The sequence below is a fragment of the Macaca thibetana genome, chromosome 10 (assembly GCF_024542745.1).
Source record: "Macaca thibetana thibetana isolate TM-01 chromosome 10, ASM2454274v1, whole genome shotgun sequence".
NCBI classification, from domain to species: domain Eukaryota; kingdom Metazoa; phylum Chordata; class Mammalia; order Primates; family Cercopithecidae; genus Macaca; species Macaca thibetana.
In genome coordinates this window covers 2239816-2260851 of record NC_065587.1, presented here as the reverse complement: position 1 = coordinate 2260851, position 21036 = coordinate 2239816, and the positions used below count along the sequence as shown (strand labels likewise).

General features: G+C 56.6%; 1 protein-coding gene across 4 annotated transcripts in view; it reads left to right on the top strand.

Moving 5' to 3' along the window:
- Positions 1-21036, top strand: part of TAFA5 (TAFA chemokine like family member 5) — a 309133-nt gene that overhangs the window by 69226 nt on the left and 218871 nt on the right. Inside the window, exon 1 of one of the 4 annotated variants that reach the window (XM_050746542.1) lies at positions 14425-14690. The exons of the other annotated variants lie outside the window; for them this stretch is intronic. Coding sequence (XP_050602499.1) covers positions 14600-14690 — 91 coding nt within the window. The 5' untranslated portion in view covers positions 14425-14599. Of the gene's footprint in view, positions 1-14424; positions 14691-21036 lie in introns of those variants that run through there. 4 annotated transcript variants of the gene reach the window in all.

The window sequence follows — 21036 nt, the reverse complement described above, 5'->3', positions numbered from 1 at the left end:
GCCGCCCCGTTTGTATCCGCTCCTCACGGTGGCTCTGGGTCGGCGGGGCTGGAATGCTTGGCTTTGTGATTGGCAACGCCTCAAGCCTTGGACACCCCGCTCCCCCCCCCGCCCCCTGCTGGAGAATGGCGATGCCCGCAGTGGGTCATGAGCCACTGGCACAAACAATGCTCCCCCCAGGTGTCTAAAAATCAGTCAACCATTTCTGGTGCTGGGAACGGACGTTGAGTCACTGACCTGGGCTTTGACCTTATTTAGAAGTTTGTGTTCCCGAGGCTCAGCATGGCTGTGTGGGGGCCAGTCCGGGGCCACGCACGTTCCGCACGGTGATGCGGGATCAGAGTCCTTTCCGTCCTGGGACTGGGACTGTGGGCGATGGCTCGGCTCATGGCCGCTGGGCACCCTGCCCTGCCTCAGGCTCCCTGAGTGCTCTCTGCCTCAGGCTCCTTTTCTTAGGGATTCGTCGTAGGAACAAACTGGTAGGCGGTGGTGTGGACTAGGTCCTGGTGCAGGGTAAGCACTGATTTGCAGCCGTCTCTGCTGCCTTCCTTATCCTAAGCTGCCTCATTTACCCAGAGCCTTTCTAGAAAATGGGAAGGGGGCACAGGAAGGTAACTGAACAACAGTGTGGACCTCACAAGGCCTGTGACTCAGGGGCAGCCCTGTATCAGCACCAAGCCCAGACCTCCCCACCAGGGAGGGAGGGCAGGAATTTAGTTCCTGTGGGGACCCCCGGGGCCCTGTCACAGCCTCCAAGGCCCTTGAGACTCCACTGACACTGCCAGGAAAAGCTGCCTTCCACCCTCCTAAGCCATCATTGACTGGCATATGGGACAGCCAAGCGCCCACGCCCAGTCTCTGGTTAATGGTGGGGTCAGGGCGGGTCAGGCCTGGGCCCCTGACACCGTTTCTCATGACAATTCCACCCCCACAGTGAGAGAGGGGGCACTTGCGAACTTTGAAAAACTCACCCAAACCACACGGGGCCCCCACTTGACAGTTCTGAGCCCTCTTTCCTCTCACAGCCCTGGGATGCCCGTCTGTGCGGGTGATGGTACCAGTGGCCCTGGCGGAGCTGCAGGCTGGTGCCTTGGCATCTCCCACACCAGTGCTGGGCTGGACCGAGCCGCCTGCTTGCTCCTCTATAGCCGCAAGTGACCTTCAAGAGCCTCGGCCCTTGACCTTCCACCATTTCTCTGACATTTAGCAAACAGTGCCGGCCGCCCCTCCTCGGGTACTCGGCCAGGTCTTTGCATGGCCCCCAAGAGCCCTGCGGACAAGTGGCCCCCCCATCCCCTCCAAGAGTCCTGCGGACAAGGGGCCTCATCCTGGGGGTTCCTCCTGTGTATTTCTCCAGTGGGGACCACAATGGGCACTTATGTGGGGACAAAGGGGTGGTTTCTCCCAGCTTCCAGTGGTCTGTCTGGCCTCACTCACCGGCAGTGTGGAGCTGGCCCCTGAACTCCTCTGGGCCCAGGTGGGGCTGGTGTTGGCCGCATATATGAGTATCTGGAGGTGGGTGGCGTGTGGGGCTCCTCTTGTCTCTATACGGGAAGAGGGGCCTGGCTGCCAGAGGGGATCTACGCCTGCCATCCGAGCAGGGGCTCTTGGTGCTGCTGTGGAGGCATGGGTCCTGGAGCTCAGCGCTGCTGGGCCCTCCACCTCTCGGACTCCTCTGCACCCCGACAGACGGGGACGTGGCCTCCTCCCTCGGAGCAGCAATGCTCACAGTGCCCGTTCTGCTACCAGTGAGCCGAGCAGGATAACGGGATCTTGGGCTCCCGGGAGGACACCAGCTTCTTGACAAAGGTCAAGACCCCGAGGACCCACGCCAGGTGGCAGTGTCGACTCCACCCTACTGTAAGTGAAGGCCACTCCCTCACTGGCCTGCCTGACCCGGCCCTCCTCCAGGTCCTACCAGGCTCCTCACTGGGCCCAGGGCTTCCTGGAGCCGGGCATCCTTGTCCTTCCTGAAACCGACGACGCTGTGGAAGGAGCAGCTGTTCTCCGTACAAAGAGTGCATTGTACAGCAAGGGGTTCCTCAGCGTGGGGTCCCCAAAAAGCAGACCCTAAGCCGAGGCCTGGCGTGTACATGGTGTGTGCAGGAAGTGAGGATGTGGCAAAGGCGGGGAGTGCAGTCCACAAAGGCGGCCCATCCCCTGGCCACGCTGTGGGCAGCTGGACACATGACCACTGTGGAAACGGAGGAAGACGACCAGTGAGAATGAGCAAAGGCCGTTACTCGGCGCCCACGGCAGGAGGACAGCAGGAGGCTCGTGGTGGAACAGGGACGCTCCACGTTGCCCGGATGGGAGGCCTAGGCCTGGGCAAGCCAGAGCAGCTCCCTAAGGAGGTATCAGGGCACGTTGGGTTTTCTCTGGTTGGTCCTGAGTTGGGACGAAGGGACAGAAAATGAGGGAAGCTGGTGGTTACTGACCGAGAGCTGACCTTCTGGGCCTGATGACTGCAGGGGCCGTGGGTTGGCTTCCGGGCTTGCAGCTGCGGGACAGTGAGCTGGAATTCTGCTGTCACATGTGGTCTGGTCATTGTCCTTCTGGGTGGCCAGTCAGCCCACTGGGGGCTCTGAGAAAGGTGCACACCACGGGCTGGGGCTCAGGGTCTTCTCCCGAGAGTGAGGGGCTGGAGCATCCGTGGGCCCAGCTCTGCAGGCCTTAGCTCAGGGCCACTCCACATGGAGTCACTGGCCCCAGGGACTGCAGCCTCCTTCTCTATTGGGCAGAGTGGGCTCCAGCCGTTGGAGAAAGCTTCCAGGCCTGGCACATGTGTACTGGCCCTTGGGAGCCACTGAGGGAATGTCCTGGGGGTTCCATCAACTTTTCTAGCGAGACTCAGTTCACCATAACCAGCATGGAAGCAGGACGGCTGCACCATAGTGGGTGCCTTCGGTGCCACACACAGCCTAAGACATCCCCCCAGTGGCCCTGCAAAGAAGATGAGGGGCAGAAGCTGTGGCTGGGAGAGTTGTAAGCTGGCATCTCCATCCATGAGGGGTTAGAGGGGAATGAAAATGCACGGCCACACACCTGCTGTCTTTGCTCTGCACTCTGCCTTCTCGTGGCCATAGTAAGATGGTGGCTGGGGAGCCTCTTGGCCGTGGTGGGGCTAAGAGGAGCTTCCCTGGAGGAGACTGGACATGGTCACGGCAGGCGGGAGCAGACTCCCTGCCCATGTGAGGGCATGTGGGCTCTGGCTTGGGGCAGGCCTAGGGAACAGGCAAGACCCCACTGTCACAGCCAAGTGCTGGGTGGGATGTGAGCCCTGAGAAGGCACAGTAGGCGGGGCACTCAGGCGCTGGCTGCAAGGGATGGGAAGTGGCCCTCCTAGCTGTGGGTAGAGGAGTGGGAACATAGATGTCCCAGATCCAGGCCCTCTGGCTTGATGGACAGCAAAGTCGTAGAAGTGGCTGTGGGATGATGCTCCTGTTTTAGTTTCACAAATGCGTGATGCTCTGTTCCCAGCAATGTGTAAATAAATATTCAGTGCACCAGGTCCACCAATACCTAACTCTCTTCAACTCTGCTTAGCTCAACCTGCCTGGCTGGTGCCAGCCTTGGGCAGGATCTGAGGTTTTCCCCCATCAATTGAAGGCTTTTAGGCATCCACAGATAAACTGTTATTCTCAGGTCTTAGATTCTGAACGTCCACCTACCACGTGAGAGCACTGCCTCACTCTGGCACTGCTGAGAGGATTTCCAGGGCCTTGCACCCACCCCAGCCCTGTGCTCAGCCCTCAGGAGCACACATGCTGGCTTCAGCCATGGATCTTGTCCCCCTTGTGGGACTAGAATTGCCTTGGAGCAGTGGCTTGAGATGGCAGGTCTGGGTTTTATTCTCTCCTGATTGTTCCTTGCCTACACCAAAACCAGGGATGGGTGGATGGATGGATGAACTGATGGGTAGACAAATGGATGGATGGATGGATGGATGGATGGATGGATGGATGGATGATTGATAGATAGATAGATAGATAGATAGATGAATGATAGGTAGATGAGTAGATGGATGATAGATGATGAATAGATGTGCAGCTGGATGGATGGATGGATGGATGGATGGATGGATGGATGGATGGACAAACAGATGTATGATGGATGGATTGTGGCTAGATGGATGATGGATAGATGATGAGTTGATGATAGATGGATGGATGGATGATGGATGAATGATAGGTGAATATGGATAGATGATGGATGGATGGATGAATGGACAAACGGATGTATGATGGATGGATTGTGGCTAGATGGATGATGGATAGATGATGGGTTGATGATAGAGAGATGGATGGATGGATGATGGATGAATGATAGGTGGATATGGATAGATAGATGATGGATGGATGGATGATGAATGGATGATAGGTGGATGAAGAATGGATGGTGATGGGTGGATGGATGGTGGATGGATGGATGGGTGGATGGTAGGTGGATGGATGATGGATGATGAATGGTAGATGGGTGATGAATGATTGATTGATGGAGGAATGGATGGTGGATGGGTGAATGACAGATGGATGGATGACGTACAGATGGACAAATGGGTGAGTGGAAAGATGAAGGGGCCTATGAGGATGTTTGGCCTCTTCAGGGAGGTAGCAGGCGCCTCCCAGGTACACCGAGCTTTAGCCTACCCTCTCCTTGTGCTGCCATAGGCAGGTTGCTGAGCTGCCTGAGCCTTAGTTTCCTCAGCAATACATTGGTGGTGGGGGAGGAGTGGAATCTTTGCTTCAGAAGGTTGTGAGAAGTAAACGGGGTGAGGTGTGTAAAGGGTGTGGCCCATAGAGGAGCCAGCCCTTGATCATGCTGTCCTGCTTTTGCCTCTGTCCTCCTCAGAAGCATTTTTCAAAGGCCTGGGACCATGTAGCCCACGTGGTTCTGCAGCTTGCTGTAGTTTGCTTGCCACTGTGGCTTCATGATTTACGCCTGGGGATGTCAGTGGGCTGGGTGTGTCCTTTCTCCTTTGCTCCGCAGACGGCTGCCTGTGGACTGGCCGCACCGGATCCCCTTTCCCTGCCAAAGGGCACTTGTGTTGTTTGCAGGTTTCGCTGATCCACTTGTGGAGGGGCCTTTCTCCACACGGGCAGGTGCTGCTTTGGGGTATTTTCTGAAGAACAGAACTTCCAGATTTCGGGTGGGAGCATCTTGAATTTGCTTTCATTTTCCTTAGGATGGTTGAACAGGAAATGATTGTTTTTAAACAAAAACACACACAAAAAATGTGTTTGCTTCCTTGAGGGGCAGGCTGAGCCCTCACCTGGGGAGAGCATCCCCCTGCGTGCTGCCCGCCTGGCCTCCGGAAGGCTGCTGGGAGGGCCCTCGTGCGTGCCCATCTGTTTCCGAGGACCGGGGGTAGCAGGCGCCCTCCCCAGGCTGAGTGCTTTCCTCCCAGCCTTATTAGGAAATGCTTTAAAAGGACAATCCCCACTTTGAGTGAATGGGATCTATTAAGCCCAGCGAAAGTGTGAGTTAATGTGTGCAGAGAAAAGATAAGAATTTCAAAAAGGAGAGCAGGGTGATCGTGGGTGCGGGTCTAGAGATAAGAGCCCCTGCGGTTGCTGCGGGCGGGGATTGGCGGGCATGGCTGGCAGGGCTGGCCAGGGTGGGCAGGTGGCCTGAGGGGAGGGGGGACAGGCCTGCTCCTCCAAAGGTCCCCTCCCAGCTCCCTCCTCCTATCTGCATTCACTCGGAACTCACCAGCTGGTCACACATCCTCCAAACTCCCCCGGGTGAGCTTGGGAATGAAGAGCAGCTTTGCTGTCTGGGTGCCCCGGGCTGTGGCAGGGGTGGCTGGGGCTGTGGGAACAGGTGTAACACCGCAGTCTGCAGGGTGGCCTGGGGAATGAGTTCTCGCAGGATGATGGTCAAGCAGGGCATCCCTGGCTGAGGCTCAGCCCATACAAGGCCCTGCTGGGCAGGCCTGGGAATGGGCAGAGGTTTGGCTACAATGGAGTGGCCTGCAGTCCTAGAGCTGGGAGGTGAGACCAGTGAAGATCGTGGATCCACCGTGGGCAGCGTCTGTGCCAGCTGGGGAGCTTCAGTCCCATCTAGGGGACAGTGAGAAGTTCACGGCCTCTATTTTCTGGGTATGCCAGAGGAGGTCACAAAAGAAATGAAAGTAAAACAGCCAAACCCTGGGCTAGCAGGAAGTCTGTCTTCACCCTTGTGACTGAGCCCACAGGACCTGCCTGGACTCGGCCTCAGCCATCCAGAGGCCCAGCTGGTAGCAAGAGAACGCAGCACCTTCGTCCTGCCCTGGCCTGCACCTCCATCTTCTCTCTTTTCCTCCGGATACTGGTGGCCTTTCCTCTTCTGGTTTTCTCTCTCTTCTATCACCTGCTCTGCTCACGTCTCGTCTGCTCCAGAGACAGGATGTGCAACTCAGCCTGGGTATGAAGCATGGAGGAGAGGTCAGAGCCAGCCCTGCCAGGGCATCTACCCTTGGTGCAGAATCAAATCTTGAGCTCAGATGAAGATTCTCTTCTGGGAGTGACTCCAGACAAGGGCTGGCTGGGACATCTCTCTGAAATCTCACAACAGTGTGTCCCAGAGATCTCCTTGGGGACAAGATACGGCCTCTTCCACGGATGCAGAAGGAAAAGGAGGAAAGAAAACGTTGTTTGAGGCCAACCATGTGTGGTGTTCTCTGCCCGCACTTGCTGTAATCCTTGCAGTGGGCGTCAGTGAGGACTCGGGGCACGGGGAGACTAATGACTGGCCAGCGGTCTGGTCACACCGGTGGCTGGACCTGTGACCAGTGGTCCTTCCCCGACAAAGCCCGTTGCTTTTTGCCCCATGCTGCCCCTGACTGCCAGCCCAGGCTCCCCCTGAAGCCCCATTGCCCTTCTTTAGATCTCCTTCCAGTGTCCAGCAGTAGTGAGCACAGCCTGCAGGGCCGGGTGGGGGACAAGGGCAGAGCATCCTCTTGTGCTCACAGCCAGGGCCATCAGGCACCATCCATTCTGAACCCCCAGCCAGCTCTGAAGGAGGGACAGGGCTGGGCTGTGAGCAGACTGGGGCCTGGGGGCCTGAGTCACAGGAGTCCTCACTGGCTGCTCCTACACTGCCACCTCCCCTCTCTGGTGCCTGGTTTTGACCTCTGTGGGATGCGGACAGCTGCCTGGGGTGTGCCAAGCACTGCAGGTGGCTGCAGTTACTCAGAAGAGGGCAACCTTTGAGGACAATGGATGCGGGGCCACAGGCCACGGATACTCCGACTTCAGCTCCAGAGGAGTGTGGGGTGGGTACAGTCATGGAAGCTTGTGGAAACTGCAAAACCTGGCCCGGCCTTGACATTTGAAATGACCCTTTGCTTCTCACCATGCGCTTGGCATCGATTCAATAAACCGTGTACTTGGGGTGTCTCTGGGGGTCTGGGCACCTTTCTGTTTTGTGAACTCTGGGATGGCTGGTCTGATAGTGGACTTGAAGGCTGCCAAGGACATGGGAACTGCGGCTACTACAATCAAGGCCCATGGGTGTGTAGCATTCCTGTGAGCACCGTGGTCCCTCCTCCCCAGAGCAACCTCAGCGCTCCCGACCTTGGTCGTGCACATGGCGCCCATGGAAGCCGCTCTGCATTGCCACGGGCCCGGTCTGCCGGCATTGCATTGCTGATCCTGGCTGACACGGGGGCTGCGCTCGTCAAGTGGCCATGGAAGTGCATGCTGACCCGACCCACGTGTATCCCCAGGAGCGGCCTCCCGCAGGCCTTGCTTGGGTCCCGGGTGCTGGTGAGGCCTGTGGCTGCTTTCCAGGCCTGACCTCAGCATGTGGCTGGTGTGCCCTCTCGCTGTCTTCCAGGACCAGAAAGAGGCAGGAACTATGGCCTGCCATGCTCTAGTCCCTCTGGGGACTTCTTCGGGCCCTCAGGGGCCATGCTGGATTTACCCCAATGTCCTGGCTGCCGGTGTCCCTGCACACATAGCCACAGTGCCAGAGGCCTCCCTGAGGCTGTGCTCTTCCTGGCCGACATGCTCACATGGAGATCACCCCTCTTTCTGGCTCAGCCTCACTCCTCTGCCCCCCACACTGCCCTGGCAGGGCCCTACTGCGTTGCATCTGCCCCGCCTTCCTGTCCATACTGGATGGATTCTGCCCGTTGATCAAGGCCAACATCACAACCTCCTCCCTGCCTCGTGGCCTGCGATTGTTAGGGGCGTGTGTATGACCATGCCTACTGAAAACACAGCTGAGGCTGCCTTTATCTTTGCCTGTATGTGTATATACCACTTCCTCCTTTTCCTCAAACAGGGCAAAGCATTACATTATATGAATGTAACACAATTGATCTACATTGTTTTTATGAGACTAGGGTATCTCAAATTGCAGAACATACATGACGCATATGGTAAAAAACAAATTGCAATGACAAAGGAAAGTTCCAAATGAAAAGCAGGATTATGCCTCCTCCGTCCTGGCATCCAGGCCTTTCCCCAGGGACAAAATGGTTAACAGCTGCTTTCTTAACTAGCCTGGCCCTGATCACTATACGTTTTTATTTTCAACATGCATGATGTCAGCAGCGCACACTCAAACTGTGACTTCTTAATTCATCACCTCTGGTCAGGACCTCCTCACTTTCCATTTTGAACAGGAAAAAAACAGAGGACTTACTTTCTCCATTAAAACACTGCCTTCCATTTTTCATTCCTCTATTACGTAGTTAATGGTCAGATTTGAGAATTTACATTTAGGTTTCTACGATTAATTTGTGTACATGTTGATTTTAAAACTTGAATGGAATTAAAGGACATTTATAATTCTATCCCATACATGTTTATAGCAGAAGGAAGATTTCTGACTAGAACCATGAAGAAAGAGATACTATTGTAAAGATTTTACCAGTTGGAGATTCTTTCAAGTACCAAGGCCTAAAGTATCTTTATACCTATTCTTCACAGTTCATTCTACTTCTAGAGAGTCAAATGTGCTACATTTTCCTTTATCCCATATCTTCAGGTACAGTCCCTTGATTCCTTTCTCTGGTGGAGTATAACCTAGATCAGCTTTTCCTATAAGGGATGGGAGTAGTAAACTGAACTTCTGAATTGCCTCAAATGGTATGTATGCTTTGTTAGCTGTTTAGCTGGGTATAAAATTCTAGGTCTTCTATCTTTTCCCATCAGAATCTGAAGTCAGTGCTCCACTGTCTTCAAGAAGCCAGGGTTTCTAAAGCAAAATTGAGTATCAGCTCATTTCTTTCCTCATAGAACATTTTTTTGTTGTTGTTATTGTTGTTGTTTTTTCTTCTTTGGTTTTTTTTTTTTTTTTTTTTGAGACAAAGTCTCGTTCTGTTGCCAGGCTGGAGTGCAGTGGCACAATCTCGGCTCACTGCAACCTCTGCCTCCTGGGTTCAAGAGATTCTCCTGCCTCAGCATCTGGAGTACCTGGGATTACAGGCACCCACAACCACGTCCAGGTAATTTTTGTCTTTTTAGTAGAGACAGGGTTTCACCATGTTGGCCAGGATGGTCACAATCTCCTGACCTCGTGATCTGTCTGCCTTGGCCTCCCAAAGTGCTGGGATTACAGGCCATGAGCCACTGTGCCTAGCCTGTTTTTTTTGTTTTGTTTTGTTTTGTTTTTTTTGCTTTTTTAAAAACAATTATGCAAGGTTTTCTTGCATTTGTCGGCTCTAGGTGTCTGTCCATTAGATCTAATCAGAATATGATAAGTCTCTACAATCTGAAGATGTGTAGTTATTTATTTGACTATTTCCTCCTCTTTGTTGCCTTTTATTCTCCTTTAGAACTTCTAATAAATGAAAGTTGGATGCCTAGGATATACCTTCTAGGTCTCAAATTTTCCATAATTTTTCACCTTTCTGTGTGCTCTCCACTCTTGTAAACATATTTGACTTTCCTTTCCACAGCCCAGTCTTCATTCATTCCCATTTTACCATTCAGTGTATACCCTAGATCTTAAAATGAGCCAGTCACATTAACTTCAAACAGTTTTTTTCTTGCTTTTTGCCTTTTTTTCCCCCAGGAGTCTGGTTTTCTCTTATTGCTACTATGTTCTTTCAAATTTTTTGAGAATGATGCTATTTAGAATAATCACAATTACGGTTATGATTATTTTCCCTGAATTATTTCTGTCCCCTAAGGTTCACGTGTAGAGTATGCATAGCTGAGCCTGCCTTCTCTTTCATGCCTCTAGCTTTCTGCAAACACCTAGTGATGTCTGCCTGCTAGGTCCTGTCTGTATAGGAATAAGTTTGAGGTGTGTGTAGTGACTGGTCAGTGTGAATCACCTCTGCCCTGTGTAGCCCAACAGGCTTCTTACTTGACCACGAGAGTTTACTGTATTCCCTTGGAACTGGCAAGGTGCGTGGACAGGTGGGCCACCTTGGAGGTGGGCATGCAGCCGATGGGCAAATAGAATCCCCACATTTGCTGGTGCTGGCAGGCTTGACCCTGGGGACAGGTGCTTTTGTGCATTTCACTCTTGGGAGGAATTGTGCTACCTTTGGACCTGCTGACCCTGCTTCTCATGAATGACCAGTCTTTAACTCTGCTCTGCCCTGGTTTTTTCTTGGACCCTGAGTTTTTCACTCCAGAAGCAGGTTCCCGGCTTTCTTGTGTGCCATAGGCCTGTTTGGAAGTCTGGTGAAGCCTGTGCTACCCATCTCAGGACAAACTAAAAATACCTGATGAAGAAGTTCAATTATATCCACATGCAGTTAGCAAATGGTAAAAAGCCTATTTTGATATAGTAATGTGTTTTCTTTAGGAAAACATTACATACAAAGTCTAGTAGTGGGATGACCATAATTTGAAGTAATGGTGAAAATAAGCAATAGATTGAGATATCTGCAAGAGCTGTAATGTGATATGAAAATACCTGTGATTTTTGTTGGTGACAAAGTCATAGTTATGGCTAAAGTATTGTGTTTACTGCCTACATGCCTAATTGAAGGCAGTGTTGAATTTCAGTTAGAGATACGTTAAAGAAAATGCTCTCCATCCAAAGTCCCACACCTCAGGCACTGTGGGGACTGTCCCCAGTCAGAAGGCAATCCCTCTGTGGACAGCTTTCCTCTGGCTCTGGTCTGAGCTACACTAGCCTTAAAGCAGCAGTTTGCAGGGGCTTGGGGCAACACACACCCACCTGGCACTGTGGAAGTGCAGCTCTTTGGCCAAGTGCCCTCCTGCCTGGACACCTGGCCATGCCCCTGGTTCGTTCCACCTTCTCGGGAGGATGTGGGCATCCTTCTGTTGGTTCCCATCACAGTTTCTTCTCCTATTCAGAGACTGGACCCAGGACCCCCTCACCCTTTCTGGCTTGCTTAGTGTTTTGATTCCCAACGCAGTAATGGTTTCAGTATTTGTAAAGGGTCTTTCCTGCCATGTCAATAAGACCCTTGGTGTCTCCTCCTGAGATGTGTGTTAGTTTTATCTGGCTCAGGTGTTCACACTGCCATCTGGAGCTGACTTGCCAATGGCACCCAGGGCCTTTTTGGTCTGCACTGTTAACTCACTCTTCGGAAGCCCTGCACGAGGTTCTTGAGTTTGCAGCTGTGATTGCTTTTAAATGTGTAAGCAATGCCACATGCGTTTACTAGGAGGAAGCCTTGGTGCCCCCAGAAGTGTGATGGTGGTCCCCCAACGTTAGGCATAGAGGTCCTCCTGTCCTTCCTGTTGAAAGTGAGTTGGTGGGCCATGCCTCTATTGATAAACTTTCTCCCCCCCCCCCTTTGTCCTCGTTACTTCTCTTTACAGAAGGATCTTCCAAATGTAGTTCTTAAAGATTCCCCCGGTGAATGTAGCATACCTTTCTATTTTCAGAATTTCAAATAATATGCACCTGATTGGGCTCACAGTGCGTGTCAAGGGCAGGCTCTCTCTCTTGATTGAGGTCCCTTTGGGGGCCAGGGGTGAGCACATGTGATACGCACGCAGAAGCCCCCCGAGCCCTCTGACTGGGGAGCCCTGTGCCAGGTGAGGGATGAAGGCCAACGACCTTGGTGGAGGTCAGGCTCTGCCAGCCAGGCAGGGTGGGTTCCTGAGGAACTGCTGCCTTAGAGCTTTTCTAGAGAATGTCTAGGGGTGGAGAGCAGGAAAGAGTGGGGTGCTTATAGGAAATGGGGTTTTGAAGCGGATTGCATGAGCAGAGAGAATGGCTAGTCCCTCCCAGGGCAGATCCAGAGCTGCTTAGTTGCTTGGCTGGTGTGAGGCTGGGGCCACTCCTTTAGGTGAGAGGAGTCGGATGGGGCATTCTTGTCTCTCCTGGATGTTTTCGGGGGCAGGTGGAGGGTGATGAGCCAGAGGTGAAGAACTGCTTCGTGGATGGGCTCTCCCCTGGCCAGGTGCTGGGCACCACAGAGCCACGTCAGGCAGACAGCATGAAGCTTGGGGGCTGGTCCTGACTCTGCCCTTGACTTTCTGGTTGATGTGAGACCAGTCGCCATGCCTCTATAAGCCTCAGTTTCCCTAGATGCATACTGATGGGCTTGATCTATCTGACCTCCAAGAGCCCTTCAGAACCAGGCCTCTTTCCCTTCCTGCTACATCAATACTGGTGCAAGGAGGAGACAGCCTTCATGTGAACCACATGCACCGCAGGCACCAGCACTGCCCCCACCCCGCACAGGCCAGGACAGAGGTTCAGGGTCCTAGGAAGCTTAAGCCCTGATTCTTGCCCGCTGCTCTTTCCTGGGCATTTGAAATTGAATTTCAAATTCAATTCGGGCAAAACTACCTTGAGGCCGACCACACTGGTCTTGGTGCTGGGCTCTGGTCCGACCCCCTGACGAGGACACCCGTGCCCCCTGCTCTGCCTTGCGGGGTTGGGGAGCAAAAGCGGCCCAAAACAAAGACCCCTTCTTCCTAGAGGCGGAAAGGGAGGCAGTGCAGGGAGGCGTCCGTTTGTTTCCCCTGGAACGGAACGGAACGAGGGCATTAACTGTGCGCCCATGCTCTTGGGTGCAGGGCAGCTGGCTGAAGGGCGGCACACAGTAGAGGCAGGTGTGTGTGCGTGCGTGTGTGTGTGTGTGTGTGTGTGTGTGTGTGTGTGTGTGTGTGTGTGTGCAGGGCAGCTGATTGGAGGGCGGCACACAGTAGGGCCAGGTGGGTGGGTGGGTGGGTGGGTGTGTGTGTGTGTGTGTTTCCAGGCAGATGTGCCATTTTCAGAAGCCGCGGGACCAGCCTCCTCCGAGCCCTCCCAGCCGCTGGTCGGGCCCGGCTGGGGCGGTACCTGGGCCCGGGTTTCCCTGTCTCTCCCGGGGCCTTGGGTGCCAGGGAGGCTGGGCGCAACTCGAGGCCCCACGTCCTTTCTCCCGCGCCAGCAGGGCCGGCTCTGCAGTGAGGCCCCTGCGCACCTAGGTGGAGCCCGACCCGCAGTTTTCGGCTGGGCCGGCCCCACCTGACCCGCCGGCGCGCCAGGCGGGGGCGCTGCAGGGCGGGGTCCCCGGGGTCCCTCGCGGCCCAGTGCGCATCGGCGGCTCCGCGGCCGGGAGGAGCGCAGACGGCGGCGGGCGCGGGCCAGAGTCCGAGGCTGCGCGGGCCCGGCCACCTGGGCTGGCAGCGACTGCGCCGCGCTCCCCCTCCCGCCGCCTCCCCCGAGGAGCCGGCGCCGAGCCGAGCGGGCGGGCGCGCGCGTCCAGGCCGGAGCAGCAGCGTCCCGCGGGCGGCGAGGCGCGCAGCGTCGCCGGCCCCACCTGTAGGCGCGGCAGCCACCGGCACCGGCACGGGCAGCGGCGGCCCAGCGCGGGCAGCCCAGGGGCGCGGCGGGCCCGGACCTCGTCCCGGCCGCGGCGGCGGAGGCGCGGGCTGCTGGGAGCGCGGAGGCCGGCACCGTCCGGGGGGGACCGGCCCGCCAGCCCCGGGCCGCGCAAGTTCGATCGCCGCGGGCTCGGCCGGGCCGCGCGGGCCCCGGCGGCGGCGATGGTGCGGCAGCCCCGCGCCCGGCGCGCAGCCCCGGCCCCGAGCCTGGCCCGCCGCGGCGGCGGTGGCGGCGGCGGCGCGGCGGCCCCCTGAGCCCCGGGCCGGAGCGAGCGCGGGCGGCGGAGGCGGCGGCGGCGGCGGCGGCGGAGGAGGAGGAAGAAGAGGAGGAGAGGAGGAAGAAGGCGACACCGAGCAGCGGGCGGTGGGGGGGCGACAGGCGGAGGAGGGGGCCGGGGCCGCGCCGGACCCCCCCCCGCGCCGCCCGGCCGTTGCGCAATCCGCGGCCCGCCGTCCGGGCCCTGCTGGCGGTGCGGCTCCGGGGGCGGCGGCGGGGCTGATTCATGGGGCCGCGGCGGCCGCCCCCCCGCGCCCGGGCCCCCGGCGCCCCGCAGCCAGCGATGGTGGCCGAGTGGTCGGAGCGGCGGCCGCCGCGGCCGGAGACTTTCTGCTAACCTCCCCGCCCCCGCCCGCCCCCTCCCCCCCCCCCCCCTCCCCCCCGCCCGCTCCCCTCCCCCCTGCCCAAAAAGACACAAATCGCCTCCCGGAGTGGCGCCTCCAGTCGCGGCGGAGCGCGGCGTTGGCGGCGGATGGAGGGCGCGAGCGGGCGGCCGCGGAGGCTGCACCCGGCGGGGCGCTGATGCGGCGCCTGGACCTCAGCTGCGCGACTTCGGGGGCGTCGGCCGAGTTGGGACTCCGCGATGCAGCTCCTGAAGGCTCTCTGGGCACTGGCAGGGGCCGCGCTCTGCTGCTTCCTCGTCCTGGTGATCCACGCGCAGTTCCTCAAAGAAGGTAATTGTCCCTGGGCGCTCGGACCGGTCCCCCGGCGCAGTCCTCCGCGCTCTGCCAGGCTCGCGGCGGCCCCGGCGCCCGACCCGGCTTCCAGCATGTTCCGCTGCCGCCGCGCTCGGCCGAGGCTCGTGGAGCGCCACTGCGGGCCCGGAGCGGCCGGCGGCGCGACCCTGACAGGAGTCCGGCCCCCCGCGGATCTCGCCGACCCGCGCCCATCGGGGCTGACCGGCAAGGCGCGGGATCCGGGCGCGCTGCGTCCTCGGTTCCTCTGGCGCCGACCCGGATCCCCGACCCAAGCCGAGGCTGCCGTTCCCATCCCCTGCCCCACACCGCTCGGTGGCAGCGGCGCCCGCCCGCACGTCGCGGGCCCTCGGTAGATGGCACCAGCGCTCCACGTTGGCCGGCCGGGCTGGGGCGGGAGCGGAGCTGGGACCCGCCAGGGTGGACACCGGACTGCGACCCGCGGGCGTCGGGGAAACCGGCCTGCGCACCCGTTTCCCAGGGCCCAAGCCGCCTTCCAGCGACCCATAGGCTCGGGAAGCAGGGGCTTGGTCACCCGGGTGCGCAGGTCCCCGCACCAAGTTCTGCCCCTGCCCTCTTGGTCTCTGCTAGACTGCGGGGCAGTCTGGGACTATTGAGGCGCCCAGGGTAACTGTTGGACCCTGGTAGCTAGAGAGGCCCTTTGGACTGGGAAGCATCTTACTGGGGGTTTGGGGGCAGGGCCACACCTCCTCTGATGGGAGGTCTGTCGGCTCCAGGCACCCCAGATGCACTCCTGGAAACTTCCTGGTTTCGGGGCCAGACTCCCTTTGCAGGGCTCCTGGTGCACAGCGGGATCAGCCTGACCTGTCATAGCAGACTGGGGGCAACTAAGTCATTGGCCTCCCCCGGGGCACCCCTGCTCATGGGTACTGGGCCACAGGCTGAGCCAGCTCCGCCTGGTGCTCCCCTTGGTCCGCTGGGAAGGCTGAGCACCGGAGGGCGCCTGTGTGGCTGGTAACGCGCTGGGTTCTCATTAGCTCTGGGCTCCTGCAAAGGAAGGGCTTGCAACATTCAGCTGCTTCCCTGACTAATTAATAAGCTCCTGGAAGCTTGGGGAAGTAGGTAGGTGCAGGAGCCTGACCCCAGACCCTGTGACCTCCACGGGCCTGGTGTCCGCTTCCCTCCCTTGCTTTTGGATGTGGGCACCAAGTACAGAGGAGGACCAGGTCTGAAGGGAGAGTAGGCTACCCCAGGACTCTGCTGCGGGCCTTGGCCTGCCAGCCCGGGCTTGCGGGGACCCTTCCCGAGGTGGGAGGCCCAACTTCTTCCTGCTGCCTTACTGACCCACTTCAGGAGTGGGTGGTTCTGGCCTAGGGCAGTGGCCCTTGGGGCCAGGGAGGCCATTGTTCCTGCTGAGGAGTCGTTGGGTCCAGGCAAGCCCGCGAGGGGTGTCCTCCGCTGGTGTCCCCTGCCAGGACAATGGGAGCCACCCCAGGTGCGTTCCAGGCACCTGGTGAAGGGGTCCCTGCTCTGCGGGGCCTGTTTGTGTTCCTGCTGCAAGTTCTCTGCCTCTCTGGCTGATCTTGAAGTCTCTGGGGGATTGGCTTGCAGAAAGGGGGTGCATGTGAAAATTTCAGTGTTTCTCTAAGTGCCCAGCTGTGTCCTGATACTCTGTGACGAAGCAAAGTTCCACGGACTTTTAAGCTGTGAGTTAGTAACAGGGGGGAGCTCCTGGCCATGTGGCTGGCCTGTGACGAGGGCTTCCTTTCTGCCTCGTCCTTCAGCACTGACCCAGTGCAGGTGCCTCCCAGGTCTCTCCTCTCCCCCTGAGGCTCCAGGTCTAAAGAACTCTGTGTTTTGGCTAAGAAGAAAGAGTTTCTGCCTCTCAGATGGGAAGGTCCAGGTGTGGAGCAGACCCAGGATTAAATACTGGTGGTGTTCGCTGAGTGGAGTACTTTTTGTGGATTTAGCCATTCACAGAGACCTCTGTGTTTACCTTGAAGCAGACACTCGTGTGTCGGTGTTGTGGAAGACGGCGCAGTCATAGATGCAGATGGGGTCAGCTGTACGCTGAGGGTACCGGTGCCTTTGGAAGAGCGATTGCAGGGTCCGAGTGTTTGTGCAGCCCTCCAGGCCTCCTGAAGTCCTGTCTCCCTGTCCCGAAGCGGTGGCCTTCGCCACCCTGGGTTGAGCCCTGCCTCCTGTCTGTCTGGAAGGTCAGGACTTGGGCAGCCTCCCTGTCCTTGCTGAGATGCCTTTTTGGCCCCTTGGCGTCAGGAGCCCCAGGGGAGGCCTGGGGAACCAGCAGTGAGAGGCGCTGGGAGGGGGGTGGCGCACTCTGGTTCCTGGCTGATAGGCTCGGCCTGGGGCCACTCTCCTCCCAGCAGCCGCTGTCCAGCAGGAGGGAGGGAGCAATGAAGGCGGGTGGACAATTGTGACTTGTTGTCTGGGCCCGAGTGGGAAAGAGCTGTTTAAATTGCCATTTCCATGAATCTGTTTTTTTCAGGGGTGAAGAATGGGGGACCCAGGGAGCCGTTTTTCCACACTTCTCCTTTTGTGTGGAGATAGAGGCCACCCCGTGGCTAATCCGTCCCCCTCTGGCCACTTTGTCTTCCAGTGTTTGCGGAGATGAATAGGGCTGTGAACCGAGAGAGAGGCAAATTGTGGTCCATAATTGCAGCCTCGATACGTCCGAGCTTTGTGAGAACAGGTCCTGCCCACCGCACCAGGCCTGGCTGGGCAGCCACAGGCCCGGGAAGAAAGCAGGGCTGCAGTGTGGGGTCTGGCACTGGGGCCTGGGTAGCTGCTCATCTTGCCCTGTCGTCCTTAGGACATGCTGACTCTCCTCTGGGAGGGGAGAGCCATCCTTTCCTCAGGCATGTGCATGTGCTGTGTCTGCATGGAGTGTAGCTAACGTGGGGGACGAGGGCGGGAGTCCCAGGATGCTGATGGAAGAGCCGGACACTTCCTTAGGGCGCAGACGACATGTGTCACGGAGACGTGAGAGGGAAGCCAGTGCTTTATCTCCATCATCATGTTTGGCCTCCACATACGGAGTTAAGGAAACAGCGAGAAGTATAAAAATATTTTCCACCTCCCTCTTCCAAAGACTTTACAATATTTTTCTGGAAGTCTTGAGTCACTTGGACTCCAGCACTCCAGCACAGATGAGCAGGCTTTGGTGTGGATGCTTAATGTAAACAGAAGAATAGGAAAATACTTCAAAGAGGAAGGAGTGCAGCGAGCCTGGGCCACCCGGGGCAGGCCACAGCGCAGAGAGGTGTCTGGGCTTTGGGACCCAAAGGGACATGAGAAAGCCGGGAAATCGTTCAGCCTGATCCTTTCTGAATGGGAGGGAGAACCCAGTGCCTCTTTGCCTTAAATGTGGATTTGAGGTTCAACTCTATCTCGGTAAATCCTTTTGGTGGCAGGGGAGTGCATGCGATGGCTTGAACGTGCTGTTCAAAAGCCTCTTTTGCAGGTTAATATTGAGAACTTTGCGTCCAGCGGCCCCGACACAGCGTACCTGGGCCTGGATTCCAGACGCGCTTTCGAAACCACTGTGGCGTGCCTGTCTTTGAGCAGCTGCTGGGAGGGCAGACTGTTGATCGAGTCAATGGGATTCAACTTCCATTGATTGAGTTAGCCGGCTCTTTCGGAAATGAGGCGTGCTCCTGCAAACCCGTGTGGCCCGTAACAAGGGGCGTGCTCAACTCCGTGGAGGCAATTGACGGTGTATTAATTGTTGTGGCTCTGTGCAGTCATCATTAATTGATGTCGTCTTTGCGAGATTAGCGGCCAATGCAGAGGGTTCATCTGTCTGTTAGATGGACCAGTTTATTTTTTAAGAAATGGATAGAGAACTTCTTAGGAGACACAGCACAGTTCCCGGCCCTAAGACTCCATCAAAAATATGTGCTGAATGCATACAGCCATTCTGTCCCGGAGGCGTAGAGCCAGGGCTGTGGGTGGGCCATGATGGGTTGGGCGAGGGCTTGGTAGATGCCCTTGAGGTTTTCCAGAGCAGCAAGGCCGTTCTTGGTGAGGGCTCGAGGCTGCACCGGGCTCCATTCTGAGTGTCTAACGGTGGTGGAGGAACTCATTGCACGCGGTGTGTGTGGAAGGAGGAGGGAGTTGGGCAGCTCTCTTCTCAGTGCTCACGGCCAGCTGTGCCCACACACCTGCACCCAGTCTTGTTGTGGGGCGGCCCCGGCCCCCAGGCTCTGAGCTTGGAGCTGGCTGCTCATTTCTCCTGAGTCTCAGACTGTGTGTGGAGGGGTGCTGGGCTTTGTCTAGGGGCCCCGGGGGGCTTCCCTAGCCCACTTCCTGGGTGCATTGTTTTTATGGCCCTGATGAGGTGTGCAGGCAGACAGGGTGCAGGGGCATTGCGGTGCCGGCCCCACCTGGAAGGTGTCCCTCAGCCTACCTCTCCCTGACCCTCCAGTAGACGCTGTTTGCAAGGCCAGGTAGTTGTGAATGGCTGCTGGGAGGGGTGGAAATGAAAAGGTGTTAAAAATAACCAACTCCTTTATCATCATTTACTATCATTTCTTGTGTGACACAGAATCTAAATAAAACCCACACTCACCGTAATGGGATTCTCATCTGCTGTGCCTCTGACAACTGTAAAAGTTAGAATATGAAAGGACTGGAAATGGATGTGACTTCCAGACACAAGCTGGCTCATCGCAGCCTTGCTGGGCGCAGGACTCCCAGCCTCCCAGGCCTCCCAGCAAGGGCTGAGCCAGTGCCTGCTGAGGGCCAGGCTGGCAGTGGATGGGGCCAGCTGGGGGTCACTCCCGCTGCACACTCGGGAGGATTGGATTGGGGCTGATCTTGCTGCCGGCCTCTGTGGAAACTCATCAGTCTCCCATGTTGCTGCCATGCTGGGCATGGTGCAAGAAAGCCGTGCAGAGAATGGTTTTAGTCCTCACTCGGTGGTCTGGAGGTTGGTAGTTTTTGCCCGTCTCTGGGCGTGCAGCACTGTAGGAAGGGGGGCACTGGTGAGGCCATGTCCCTGCCTGGTGGAGTGCTGGCTGCAGACACAGCCCAAGAGCCCCTGGGCCTGGAGAAGGCGGGGTTGGGGGACAACCTTCTTGGAAGGATTCACTGCTGACATTTTCATATGTGTGCATATGTGTGTGTGTACATGTGCCTGCTTACGCGTAACTAAGTGCTCATAGGTGTTCATATTGTTGTGTGTGATCTTCTTAAACGTATAAACTACAGAATCATGCATTCTAAACCTCATTTAAAATACAGCCCCTTGGTTAGGGAGCAAGGCGTGCAGGCAGTAGTGTTCTTGGAGAGGGGAGGGAGGCAGCCCTCACCTTATTTACACAGAAACAGATCGATCTGTGGCTGCACTGTGATCTGAGCAGACAGGAAACGCAGAGCGAAGCACGCAGCTGTGGGTCTGCATGGAACATGTGACTGTTCGCTCACACAAGCACCCAGTGAGTGAACGGGGCTCCTTTGGCACCAACCATAGGACCCCATAGCCTTTGTACTGTGGGAGCCCTGACCTGGCTGTCGGGGCAGGCGGACCTTTTCTTTTCCTCCTCTTACCTGGACTCTGTGTGTGAGCCCACCTCTCCCAGAGACACGCACTGCGGTGCCCCCCAACAGAGACACACCACACACTGCATGCTGCACACACACACACCACAGAATACACCACACATACCACACACCCCACATGCTGCACACACTACATACCATACGCTGCACACCGCACACATACCACACACAAAATACAGCACAGGCCACACACAAAATACAGCACATGCCACACACAAAATACACCACACACAAAATACACCACACATACCACACACCTCACATGCTGCACACACTACATACCATACGCTGCACACCGCACACATACCACACACAAAATACAGCACAGGCCACACACAAAATACAGCACATGCCACACACAAAATACACCACACACACAGTACACACCCCACACACACCACACAAAATACACCACACATACCACACACCCCACATGCTGCACACACTATATACCATACGCTGCACACCACACATATACCACACACAAAATACACTACACACAAAATACAGCACATGCCACACACAAAATACACCACACACCCCACACAAAATACACCACACCCCACACACAAAATACACAACACACCACATGCCACACACATACCACACACACAGTGCACATCAAGCACAAAATATACACATACCACACACCACATACAAAATACACCACACACCTCATACCATGCTCACACACCACACACTAAATATGCACACATCACACACCCCCACACACCACACACAAAATATACTACACAGCACATGCCACACACACACCACACACACA